This window comes from Abrus precatorius, unplaced genomic scaffold (genome assembly GCF_003935025.1).
Source record: "Abrus precatorius isolate BTA unplaced genomic scaffold, Abrus_2018 Scaffold9, whole genome shotgun sequence".
NCBI lineage: Eukaryota > Viridiplantae > Streptophyta > Magnoliopsida > Fabales > Fabaceae > Abrus > Abrus precatorius.
This window is the reverse complement of record NW_020874439.1, coordinates 1,581,328-1,595,728: the sequence shown is the minus strand read 5'-3', so window position 1 is coordinate 1,595,728 and position 14,401 is coordinate 1,581,328. Positions and strand designations below refer to the sequence as shown.

Genomic DNA, 14,401 nt, shown 5'->3' with positions numbered 1-14,401 from the left:
AAGAACATGGCATTATCAAGGTCATAACTAAAATTCTTTTAAAAGCTTTTTTTTTTCTATAACCTTTCTAATTTAGAGTATGCTACTACGGCGAAAATTTGAGTGGCAGAAGACATGAGGAAAGAAATGGATACGAAATTCATTAAAGATTTTCTTTTTAAAATTGTGTCAAATGAAACTTTCAATTACTCCAAGTCTAGATGGATAGCTGACATTTTTTTTTTAAGCTAGTAGCTTAGAGGCAGAGGTAATATTAGAGTTTGATCCTTCATTAATACCAATTAGCTTCAAGACAAATTATCAATGTAGATAAGTCAGCTCGCTTTAGTCGAAAATGAGCAAGGAGATAGAAGAAATCCAAGGATGAATGCAAATAAAAGAAGCAGAAAACCATTCTAAGTACTTGGGAACTTCCAACCTTTATGTAAAAAAGGTACTCGAAGTACTTAAGCAAATAATTTTGCATCTTAAAATAATCTAAAAACCTGAAGACTTTGGGTTCAAATAATCTAAAAGTCAATTTAGAAAACAATTTAAGTATCAAGACTTTGGGTGAATTTATTATAAATTGAAGTCACTTCATGTAAAAAAAGAAATACTTAAATATTTAATATAGTAAATATCTTGGCTAAAAATCAAGGATTGAACATAACATTGTCTTAAGAGTATACAAGTATAAAATCCAATGTACTCATCTTTCTAACTTTGCTCTCATTTGCTTTGAAGGAGTTGCTTTTAAAGTTTTAAAAAATCTTTTAAAAATAAATTCAATCCCTTTCTCTTATTTTCAATATCTTTATTTCTTACATATAAATAATTCTTCAAATATTCATAGTCGAAAAAAAATATTATAATACTTTAAACTAACAAAAAAAATCTCCAAGTAAATTGAAGTTAATCTAAAACTAGAATGAACCCATAACTAAATCCTACCTGCTACTTTCAAGAATGGTATTTGATTTATTTACATAAAAAGACCAATTAAAACTAGTATTTTGCTTTTCCTTGATTAGGTATCAATCATACATACATACATACGATATACGTATATATATCCATGGATATAAATTATCTTTAAAATGTAAGTTCTTTCTAACCATGATTAACATTCAGCACAAGGAAACATTTTCTATCTTCGTTGACAAAGCATAACATAAACATGAAAAAAGAAATACTAATAATAATACTTTTATTAACCAATTTAAGACGACTTCTGACAATGGACATGGATACATTATGGTCACAATCAACGACAACAAATTTAAATACCATGGCCAGATGCCTGGAACGATAGCCAATAAGGAAGCATTTCTAGTTTCTTCAGAAGGTTCGATACGGTTGGAAACAAGATCCCCTCAACAAAGCCAAATAGGTGGCCAAACACTTTCTGGAAGTTTTACATGCTCAGTCTCCTCGTCAATTTACTCTACAAAGCCTTTGCTTGTTTTCCTGCTTGGAGGCTGGCCAAAGAGCTGCTGACTTAATTTACAAAGATATTCATGAAGATCTCAACTTCCCTATTTGACCAAGAAGTTTCCTCACAGATTAGATATACCCTTAGAATGGCACCTTGCCCTTCTTTTGTGACCTTTCACTTCTCTTGGTTGTTGCTCATATTTTTTATCTTGGACATCTGCAAATTAAGCAGTCCATGCACTCTATGCTTCAGCTACACAAGAAAAGCAACAACCCTTATTAGTCAATAAACTTGGGCACAAAAAAAAAGGTAAAATAAATAAAAATCTAACAAATAAGGTAAGGTTGCTCCAATATAGTTGGCGCATCAAATGTCTCTCAGCATCTTGTTTTTCTTGCAAAAAAAAAAAAAAAAAAAAAAAACTTGAAATTATACCCATGCTTTGGACCATATGGACTATGTTCCTTACCCCATCTCCTCCTCCTCTTTAAATTGGACAAAACTTAAATGCAGTATTATACGTACTAATGATGTCGTGTTCTCTAATATTACTAGAGTTTTACCTTGATAACGTGTGATAATTTTTAATGTTCGTATGTTAACCTTTAATGCGGACCTTTATTATGCATATTATTGAAGTGAAACTCTAATTCTAATTGAAGAATAACACCTGCAGAATCAATGGTACTACACCTAAGATAATCCTTTCAAATATTTCTATTTTATCCGTCCTAACCTATCTATTCAATTGAAGTTTATGAAAGTAAGATGATCCTATCTTCATACCTCTAATTGCCTTGAGCAAACCAATTTTTTATATGGTTAAAATACAAATTTGCTTCCTATAATTAACATTCATTTACAAATTAAGAGCCTTATTTGGTTCATGGAAACGTTTTCTGTTTTCATTTTGTTTTCACTTTTAATTACAAAATTTTCACCTTGTTTTGATTCTATTTCCTGCTTCCTAAAATTTGTACATGAAACTGCGAAAACAGAAAAAAGTTATTTTCAGTGTTTCTTGTACAAATCTTTGAAAATAGGAAATTGAATGAAAACTAAACATTTTTTAAACCAAACAGCCGCTAATGTCTCTCCTAAAGTAACTTACATCTTAGTCCCTATATGAATGGTTCATTACACTTTAGTTCCTATCATTTCAACACCATTAGTAAAAGTTACTATTTATTAAATTACAATGACTGAGCCACGTTAACATTTTCCAAATGGTGTTATTATGACTATTAAAACACAACGAAACATTTATACAAAGACTAAAACGTAAGTTTTTTGGGCCCAAAACCAATTTGTAAATAAGTGTCAATTTTAGGAACTAAAGGTGTATTTTAATCCTATTATCTTAAGTTTTAAAACATCAAATAATATCTTAATCATTTTATAGAATATTTTGAATAAAATGGGGAAACAATCTTAGCTGTTTCTTAATTTCATTAGGTTTACTATTTATTTCCCAATTTAATTAGGGATTTAGGAGTCTATTAGTGAGCTTGGGCTTGCATTGGTAGTAGTACGCTAATACTTAACCAAATTATTAGTATAAATAGATGTTGGTGTTTTGTATTTTACATACACAAACAAATTAGCAACTAATATTGATGGGGTTGTTACAAAATTTAAGTCTTTAATCACCAAGCACCAATTACATAATTTAATTCTTTAAAAGCTTCAAAATTATAATTTGGTTTTCAATGAACCGCAGCAACTTATTTTAAAATTCATTATAACTTTTATTCAAACAATTATATATAATGTGATGTGCTGAGGCAGTGGGTTGAAAGCCCATGTGAGGAAAATGGCTTGTATCATGCCAAAGAAATTAGCAGTTGCCTCAACAGGATGCACCATGTGCTTCCACCAAAAATGGGGTGGGGGATAAAGAGTGCCAATATGGCTATCATTACAAACAATTCTATCCATAAAATTGTGATTATTAGCAAAAAGTGGGTTATAGCTTATTCTTTCCATGATTCTACAAACTTTTAGGAATTTATCATTGTTAGATTCTAATGAAAATGTGAAAAATTAGAACAGAATTTCCTCACCTCATGTAGCCCTTCTTGTGTTTTCACAGATACATTAATAGCTCCATCAGGACCTGATTTCCGGTATTTTTGGAGCTCAAATTGAGTGGGATAAAGTTCCTCTGTTGCATAGACCACTGGAGACATCTTCAACAGATCTGATTTTGACACAACATCAAGCCACAAATGTCCAGTGAACCTTTCTCTGATTTCTTTGTATATTGAAAACTGCATAACCAACCACCATCAATTGAATGCCTTATCAAAAGACCAAAACTGTCGATTACAATTATTTTCAGATTTTTTATACCCCATCTCCAATCCAGATTTCCCCCAAAAGTAAGATAATAGCCAAAGGTTAAAAGCAAGGAACTTTCTTTTGTCTGTCTGTAAAATGTCACAATAACTTTATAGATAATTTCCAGTTTTTTACAATTAACCTATGGGAAGGTAGGTTTTTCTGTTTAACTGTACAAAATTCCACATAGACAACCATAAGCTAGCAATCACAATTTGTAGATATCAGTACTGTCTTAGGACCATCCATTTGAACTGTTTAATGTTCCCTCAATCAACTGACAACAGTTTATTATAAGCAAGAATGGAATAAAGTAGCACTTAATGGACAAAAAACAGACAAAAAGCCAGATGCTCATCAACCTCAAACAGTGGGCTTTTCTAGCTCATAGTGATTGACCTTCCAAAATAACTGAAGTTAAAAAACTTTTTTAGCCAACCTGATTCTCTTCATCAATGGCAGATCGAGTTCATGGCTGATTTCATCCAGTCCATTTAGGTATGATCCAATGGTTAATATTCGTGTTTTAATCTTAATCATTCACTAGAGACATCCCCTATATATATTTCAAATTAGAAAAACTACAGGATCTTTGATACAGTAACGAATGGAGGATTCTTGAAAGGGATGAAAAACCTCAACTAAAACTATGAATAGTAGAACATCCAAAAAACAATTTTGTAGAGATTATTAGGGGTTCATCAAAATGGAAAAAGCTCTACCCCACAGCATTGGATACTCCTAGAATTAAAATTTGAAATACAAACATTTCAAACCATGGAAAAATGCTCTCCTCCAACCATGGTGAAAGTAGCATGCAAGTCAACATAGAAGCAAGGTTTTGATAATAACTAACAAGCAAGGAAAATGACAAGCATAAGTCAAGGACTTCAAGGTTTAGATCATTAGTACTTTGATGCTTTGTGACATATGTGATGTGATTATGCTTAAGCTCAATCTTGAATTTGTGTTGGGCCTAATTTAACCCCAAAAGCTAACTCATTAAGTGAGGATTGTCTTAACTTTTATAGGCTCTATTTTGGTCATGTGTAGTTGATGTGGAATCTCAGCACACAACTCTCATGCCAACGATTGGACATCTGGAGCATGAAAATTGTAGGACTGACAGTGACACACACATATTGTATTCGGATTTTGGGAAAGCTGTAGAAACTAGGACCAACTAGATTGCACTAGGAAAGCTACAGGACTAGGTAATCTGTGAGACCAGGTTATTTTTGGACAATTAATGCTGGTTTAATATCGAATCTATGATAAGCTTCAACATAATCTTAAATTTTCCCAACTCAACCCTAAAAGTTAGCTTGTGAGGTAAGATTTGCCTTAATCTTTGTAAGTTCTATGTTGCTCATATCTGTAATCGCACTTAAAATTTAAAGAGTTGTGAAATTGCATATGCACAGTCTATGTGACTCTATTCCTCCAAAAATACTTTTACTTAGAATATCTCAAATTGCTTTTAAAAGGGGAAAATAATTTGACTTGATCCAAAAATCTTGTACTTATTTTTATAAATAGAATTTATTAAGATAGAAGGGAAAAGTACATATGCAAGAGGATAAGAAATCCTCATTCCTCAAGAACTAAAGAAATCATGACCAGAAACAAAAGGAGAAAGAGAGAACTAAGAACATGAATCAGGCAACACAACATGCTAATCTCTTTTTTAGATCTAACAAAGACACCTCCCCCTCAGCCCAAAAAAAATGACCAAAAAACTATTGGATCTCAAAATGAACTCATAAGATGACTGCTGGCACAAAAAATAATAGCATTTCTTTCCAACCAAATATACCAAAGAACCACAAATTGACAACAATGCCATGGCTTTTTGGCATGTCTGCTATGATTGGTCATTTCACATCCTGATAAAAATATAAAGCCTCAATGTCCTTGCAATAATCAATTACTTCTTTGAAATAATTTATTACTCATTGTCATTGACAGTCTTTGTTTCTATCCCAACTATATATCTGTCCATAACATATGTAAAACAGTCCAAGAAAACAAACACATGTTGAGCTGTGATAAAAAATTTTCCTTCCTAGTGTTATCCATGTAGAAGAGTAAGGTAATGTTAAATTGCTTGGGGGACAAAATGAAGGTAACAAGAAGCGGCTGAATCATTATCAATCTCAGTTTCCATTTCTATTTCTCTATCTCTATCTCATCCTTTTTACGGCCTATTTACATTACATTGCAATTTAAATACTATTAACATGGGTGTGTGTTGGTATACCCAGGTGAGAAGTACTCTTCATCATCTATCTATTCAGTCCTTTAAACTCGATCAGTAAGTTCAAATGTAAAAAGTCTGAAAATTTTTATAAACTCAATTTACCACCCTCTTTAGTTTTGAGTCACTTTGTAACAAGCATGACATGCTAAATATTTTCTGCTAAAATTCTTCAATAGGTAGGTGATATTTTACAGACAGTCCAATGCCAACTATACAATATAGTATAATCTCTCCCCGCAATTTGAAAGGATTGTGATAGGGATCAGCTTGTTTTATTCAACTGGATAAAAAGGAACAGAATTTCATGTTATGCATCAAAGTTGAGGGAAGAGAATCCATTTTTGTAATTAACAAGGGACCTTTCTCTTGTTTCCTTTACAGTAGTATGCAGAAAACAAAAGGGTAGGGCAATGTAGAAGGGCCTAGAACATGAATCCACCTCAATTGAGTCAATTCAATTCCCATCACTTTCTCATCTAAAATTCTGTTACTTTATTTCTGAATGCCATCACATGTACCTTTTATGGGTTTCAATGGAAGTAATTGCAAAGTAGATAACCAAAAGGTGGTAACCACAGGCCTGAACAAGCCATTGTAATGTAGACAAGTACATAACTCAATACCACTTCGTAGCAGGCTATCACTAATTATTCAACCACGAGAATGAAATTCTGTCTTCTTGCATTGCAAGTTTGAACAAAGAACCAGACAACTACTTTTATAGCCAGTTAAAGGAGAGATCAATTTCACTCTTATTTCAGTTCTAATATTCAGTTGTCATAGAAGCACACCTGATCAGAAGGTGAGGTGCCACACTCCCCAGAAAGGTCATGAACATACAAAACTGCTGTCGGAAGATGTGAAAGGACAGCGAGAGTCAACTTTTCCAAATTATTTCTGTCCCCTAAATATCCAAACCAGAAAAGAAAAATTAAAAAGGAGGAAAAGAGTATTATGTTTAAAATATGTTAAAAGAACAAGAAATCAATGCAGTTTATTAGAAATAATTGAGGTACAGGAGATCTAAAATCCCCCAACCCCAACAACTCATACCAACATGGAAGGGGCCTACTAATTTTCAACAAGTTGCATGAACTCCAGTTCTGACTCCTACCTTTTCTATTGAAATTCATTTCTATATTTGCTTATAACAATAATAATAATAATAAAATGATTGTTAAATGTTAATACATAGAGAATTACAAATTCAGATGAGAAAATGGAAAAGGGAATATCAGCTGAGAAAAGCAACCCACTTTCTTTGCATGACAGAAATTCCCCAAAAAAATCTGACTGCTACCCAAAGCTGAAATAACCAGTGTTTCCCATAATGTGTAGGTGATAGGTACAGAACAAAGAATAGATTTCTTTATTGGATCTTCTCTTGTTCAGAGAAGAAAATAGGAAACTGTACAACACCTTCCTACTGGAATTTCGAGAGTTCCAGCCTCTCCCTCCAATCTCCGATTTTTTTCCAAAAGATCCCTTCCACCCTTTCTAACTAACTATTTATAAAGCATGAAACAAAATACAGTTATAACTAATACAGTTATGATTGACAATTCAAATCCTCTACAGCTGTCCTATTCTTACGCTTCCTCTGATAAACTTTCATTAAAGGTGGCCTACGCTTATCAGTAGGTAAAATAAAATGCTGTGTAAATATTCTGGCACGTCACTGTATCCAAATAGAACCCAAGCCAAGACAGCATGCTTTCAAGGTTCCCCATCTTTTCCCTCAAGCCATTATTACTCTTAATTGTCTTATGCCAAACAAAGTGTAATACTGTAGCCATTTATATAGTATAATAATGCTTTAAGAAACCAAATTACAGAGAACAAATCCTCTCTCTCTCTGGTGTGCAACAATTCTACAAACTAAACAAGTGATCCTTCTTGCTACCACCATCCCTAAACCACAAGATATCTCCCACAAATCTTTATATTCTACCTGAAATTGCAACTACAATCCTTAATCAAGAAAAATAAAGATTTATAGTAAATAAAATTATACCAGCCATCAAACCTTCAATACAGATCTTCGGAGCAGCTAGCTTAGCACCCAAAGGGCACCAAATAAGTTGCAATGCAAATTCTCAGAAGGGGCTAAAAAACCTAAGGTAAAATGCAACTGAACATCGCTATCCACATGGGTCTATATTACTCCCCTCTTAGAAAATTTAATTCTCAAACCAATGAGGGAGTAAAACAACATTCAACAAGAAAACCTTGGGTATATAGTCCTCACCAAATAAGATAAACAAATACAACTTAAATTGAGAAAAACAAATGAAATGTTAATTACCGTCATGCCTCTTCAGCAGGCCTGGAGTATCTGTTACCTACATCCATGCCAGGTAAGCAATTACAACTGAGTGATATGAGGTTAAAAAATGATAAAAAAATTGTTAAAAAGCAAATAACAAGTCAGAGAAAATTGCTAACCTGAAATTTCTCATAGTTTAAAATAATATGACCCATAAGAATTCCTCTTGTTGTGAAGGGATAGTTACAAATCTGAAATGTTAAGTGGAAAGGAAATGAGGAAGGATGAGATAACAAGTGGATGGTGGAATCTTTAAATCTTCAGCAACTAAGAAGTTTTGCAGAAGCCTGAAGCAAAACATGTGCTAGACTTAATCTAGCTTAGTTTGGTATCTAGTTCATTGTACATATGATTTGTTAGGTTCTGTTTTATTGTAAATACATTACCTAGGGAAATAAAGACGTGTATTTATTATTAGATTAACATATATTCAGCAGTCTAAAGTGTGAATTGACATATGATTTTCAACATATGCTTCTCTTTTTTCTCTAAAGAGAAATCACTGAGCTCCAATGATTAACTGGCTGATCACTTTGCTAAAAATCTCCTTGGCTCCAAGGGTAACAAACATGTTTCACAAGCTCATGCTTATGACACATGCACCAGCTGGATATTCCTTAATTTATTTTTTAATATTCTAAAAAAGCATTCTTTCAAGAACAAATGAATAAGAGAAGGAAAAGACACTACAATCATGACCATGGTAGTCAAAATCAAGATTCTTGTAGGATCGGAGAAGGGGCGAAAGATCATAACTCGTAGGATTGTAACGCGGATTGTAAGATCCTACAAAATAAATGCATGTAAAATAGTATAAATATAAAAATGAGGAAAGCTAAACAAAGACAAATGAGGGAAGGGAGCCACCCTCAGCTCAAAACAGAGAGAGGGACATGCCCACTAAAAACAGAGACAGAGAAGAGGAGAAGGAAAAGATGGATTAGGTAATGTATTCTGATGGAAAGACTATTTTACCCTTAAAAAACTTAAAACAGAATCATTTTAAGGGCAAAAAGAAAAAGTCAAATTATTTTTAAACAATAAGAAGTCTTTTTTACCCTTAAAAAATCCTAAAATCTGCTTAGGAATAGAAAGGGAAAGTTGACAACTTTTACAACAGTTGCACTACAAATTAGGCTGCGATTGGCTGCAAATACAAATGCGATGGCCGCCACAGCAAAATGCTCTGCTATGACAAGGTTGGCAGCGCAGACAAGGTTGCACTGAACAGACATAAGAGCAGACACAGTTACTAGAGCGAAAGCTATAGGGATTGCAGTGTAGAGGAACAAAGTCATAGATCAGAGGAAAGGTTTAGGAATCACAGAATGAAATCAATTTGAGGGTTTCAAGCAAACTCGATCACAAAGCAGGTCATTAGGTTAAATATTGGGTTTAAAAACATGGGGGGATTGTCTGAGTTTACCGGTTTTATATTCTGGCATGGCAATCCCACTTGATCTTGCTAATTCACGATCCTAGCACCGAGTTAGCACGGAGAGGGGGTTGGAGATCATAAAATCGTGCGATTTTACATTCCGGCACACGATTTTGACTACCATAATCATGACATAAGGCACTAAAGAATTCCTGAACCACCAGCATAGAACCATTGGAGATGCACGCACAAATAAACCAAGCAACATAATAGAAATATTTACATTATAACAGAGAATCAGTTATAATTATATATTTTATTACCCCAGTGGCAATTTTAGCCAAAGTGATTGTATCTTTATTTATACCATCATATGCATATTAAATATTTTCAGAAAACCCATAGGAAGGAAATCGAGAGTGATGCCAGCAATGTAGAATTTATTAGAAACTCAGACTGGTTACTTAGAAAGGTCAATAATTCAATTCATGCTCAGTTTTGTAAAAAATAAAATAAAATTAAAACAGCATATGTAAGAAGGATTTCAACAAAGAAATATTCACACATTTGGCTGCATACCTCAGGCTTGCCAGTAGAAAGTACATGGACCAAAGAAGATTTTCCAACATTAGGAGCTCCAACAAGGCAGAGAGTTGGTGTTTCCAAACTAATTACAGGCATTGCCCTTAGAGTCTGTAAAATTTATAACTATGAGCTAGATGATATGAATTAAGCTTAGAATGCACATTGTTGAAGAAAATAAATTCAACTTCACAGGCCACCCAAATTGTGAACAATGATATTTATGTTTTCAAAAAGCAAACACACACACACACACACACACACGCGACCAAGAAGGATTTCGTATGTTGGAAATGCAGAATACCTTGGCTATGCCTAACAAATCATCAACAACTTTCCGTTCTTCGGCAAAAATCTCTTCAATTTTCTTAAGACCCTGCATAAAATCATGCCACATAGTGAAATCTTCAGAGAAATTAGAAAGCATATGGTTCCTCAAAAGATATGCACCTCACCTCATTCAGTCTTTCCTCTGCTTCTCGCTTTGACGAAGACTGTGTTACAAGATGAACTGAAATTGATCACATTAAGAAAGCAAAGGATGACAAAAGAAATCACCAACGTAACAAGATGATTATGTAAGGGGACATCAGAACACTCAATCTAAAAGGATTCAATTTCAGAATAATAACCAACTGAATGTTACAAATACTGACATGGACAATACTTCTTGCCCTTGGGATAAAGCAATGGAGACCATACAATTCATATGACAATTTCTTCAAAAATACTTTAACATAAAATCATATCAATGCAAAGACAAGAAGATTTCATACATGCAACAATCTTCATCTAATAGTAGATAGCTTAAGCTTTTGAGATTGAATTTTCATGACATTGTACAGTACCAAAGCCTCTAAGACCAAGTGGTCGACCCTTACTACCCTGGTGCTTCTAATAAACAAAGTTTATTTATTAGCACTGGGCAGGTAGGCCTATGCACTGTCCATGCTCCAAGCCCAAAGGGTTCTTGCGTGAGAGGGTGTGTTGAAAATATAGAATAAAACTAAAACCATTCATGTGTTCACCTAATAGCTCAAGTTTTTCGGATTGATGGTGCATTACAAAAAAGAACAAATTGCTATTAATGTATAGACCTAGCACAAGGTATTCAGAACTTTGCTACTAAAAGTTCATACATATAAGTGCAAATAATACTTTCAAGCAGCAGGACAACTTCAGAATCAACCAGCCAAGAAATAGGTCAAAATCAAATGAAAATTACTAAATAAACCTTAGCACAAAATGAAGCATGTTCCTTTCCAACAGATACTACCCTCTTCCTTAAACCATCTACCTTTCGTAGCACCTGTTAAACAATTTTAAATCTAAAATTAGAAAATACCCATAATAACAAGTTTATATGAGTATAGCCATCAACCAAAAACATGTACTCATTCAGCCTTTTCAAAATGGAAATGATAAATAATCATAAGACTATCTATGTCCTGTAATTACTACTAGAACACGCTAGCAGAATTCCAAAAACACATGTTCAGTGATGCAATGCAATTTTACTAACATACCTGTTCATAGTATCCATCTCCAAGCGTCAGCTCAATAAGAGACCTCTCATAAGGATGAAGATATGCTTTATTAGGAAAATTCTCGACATATGTCCTCAACGGAACAGTAAGTTCCTAACAAGAGCAGTACATTATACTTTCGATACATTCATTTTCATATAAAATGGACAATAGATGCCGAAATATACATTATAGCACTAAGAAGAACACATTCAGAAATAAAGAACATACTTTCATCAATGCATCAAGTTGCTTTGCACCCTTGTTTTTCTCCCTTTTTGCAATATTGGCAATTCCTAAGTAAACGTCAACCAGAGGATTAATTCAATATGCAAACACACATGTAAACGTGGAATCAGAGAACATAACTGCAGTCACCCGCGAACCTTTCGTTGGAGATATCCTCTTGGCCTTCCTCAGTGCCGAGCCAAGAATGTCAATAGAAGGCATCACTATGGGCAACTTCTGAAACGCTCCAATAGATTCAATTTTTCTAGAAGGCTTTTCCTACAATTAGAATATATCAAATGGTAAAGGCAACAATGGCAAATCTTTATTCTAAACAACCAGAAAGACGCAATTAAGTGGGAGTTAGATACCACAGTGTTGTTTTGCTTTGTGTGGTGCAGAGTGGGATGATAGCTTCCATTTGCAATTTCATATGAATCAGTTTGGATACCCTTACAGAAGCACATGATTGGGTGAATTTTGACATTGGGTGTTCCTGCATTACGCGCCCAATTCAAGTTTCTAATGTAAATTAGAAGGAATGATAGAAAGTAAGAAGAGTGTTGAAAGTTGGAAGTGTAATGAATGGTTTTACCTTTGAAGGTTCTTAGGAGTAAAACGGAAGAAGGAAGGTTGCCTTTGAGGAAAATAGTGGAAGGGGCTTTCATGTCGATTCGAAAGAGGTAAAGCCAAAGCCAACTCTTCTGTGTTTGGACTCGAAAGGCTTGTTGTATTCCCGGTACAGGTTGGTTTTGTTTTGTGTTCTTTTTGCTTCAACACAGTTTTATCCTATCATGTTCAAATTTTTGTTTACAGTACACTGATTAATTTTAAATTTTTTTAAAAATTTGTTATCTCTAATTAGAACTTATTTTAAATTATTATTTATTAATTCTTTTATTTTAATAACTAATTAATTTTTTTCTAATTTTATACGTGATTTGTCAATGACATGTAATCTCTAATTAAAACTTTTAATCTTATTTAATTTAGTTAGGCTATGTTTGGGAGTTATGTTTAAGAGAAGAGGAGAAAAGAAAAAGAGTTATTAAAACTTATCCCTTATTTAAAAGTTACTTAATTAGGAGGGTGAAGGTTAAGGAAGTTTTCTAAACTCTCCAATATCTTATTCTAATGATTTTTTTTTCTCTCACTTTCTCTTAGAGATGTCAATGGGTAGGGTACTATAATACTCATTCACATACCTGCGTTTTAAAAAAATACATGTACCCAATCCCATACTCGTGTAGATATGAACATTAATCTCCGTACCTGTACCTTCTGCATATCCGCATACCCATCTTTTACCTATTACTTGCGCTTGTTTGAAAAAAAATATTTATAAAGAAAAATATATTTATATAACTTCATATAAGTAGCATAATAATACAAAAATTTAATATGTAGTTGCCGAACAAGGTACAAACATAGATAAAATAAATAAATATTCAAATATTACAAGTGCTAAATGTATCTTAATTAATTTTCTAAACTAAAATTCTTAGAAACAATAAGCGAAACTAAACACACAAGTTATTTGTCAGCGATAACCCTATATTGTGTGATATTCGATCAGCAACGTCAAAGCGATAACGAAATAGATCTGCACAATTGGTGACCCTTCGTGTGGGATCACTTGGTGACCTCTTATGGCGACATTGACAATTAACTCTAATAAACAATGTTTCATAGTTGTAAGGTTTAACGAGATAAACATTGAGAATGAGAATAGAGTTAGGGTAGAGAATTTCAAGTACTAACAACGAAAAGTGGATACATAAAATATTTTTTTAATTTTTAAATTTGAAATTGTAAGAAAAATAATAGATTTAATTAAAATAATATAATTAATATATATATATATATATATATATAGATATTAATACTATTATTTTTAACTCATACTATACAAAAGTATTTTGTCAAAAATATAAATTTTTGAAAAATTATTTTAATGAATTAAATATTTATAATGTATATAAATTTTAAAAGAAAAAATTTGAATAAAAGATAAATAGTCGCAATAAAATTTTATAATAAAGAAATATATATATATATATATATATATATACTTTTTTATCTGAAGAAAAAATTAACAAATAAAAATTAACAATAATTTTTTATATTTTATATCTTTTCAAAATTTTTCTTATACATAAATAAATAGTAAGAATAATATTATTTAGATTCAATAGATTATAGTTGTGCTTGTAATACATATGTTAGATAGAGAAATATTATTTTAAATTAAAATATAAAAAATAAAATTTAAATATTATTAATAAATAATAAGTTTGCGGTAATAGTAGGTGATTATAAAATTTATAAAATATTTACAATATAT

At 32.5% G+C, this 14,401-nt stretch overlaps 1 protein-coding gene across 1 annotated transcript; it reads right to left on the bottom strand.

Annotated features, from left to right (window-relative positions):
• Positions 1 to 1,169: 1,169 nt before the first annotated feature.
• Positions 1,170 to 12,758, bottom strand: LOC113849689 (nucleolar GTP-binding protein 1). The gene is made up of 14 exons (XM_027479767.1): positions 12,653 to 12,758; positions 12,429 to 12,553; positions 12,216 to 12,336; positions 12,061 to 12,125; positions 11,830 to 11,943; positions 11,538 to 11,612; positions 10,759 to 10,797; positions 10,608 to 10,679; positions 10,301 to 10,414; positions 8,463 to 8,534; positions 8,323 to 8,359; positions 6,809 to 6,921; positions 3,481 to 3,687; positions 1,170 to 1,669 (listed from the first exon to the last, which is right to left on the bottom strand). Exons 1-14 carry the CDS (start codon positions 12,723 to 12,725, stop codon positions 1,592 to 1,594), a joined length of 1,305 nt encoding a protein of 434 aa, XP_027335568.1. The 5' UTR covers positions 12,726 to 12,758; the 3' UTR covers positions 1,170 to 1,591.
• Positions 12,759 to 14,401: the final 1,643 nt, after the last annotated feature.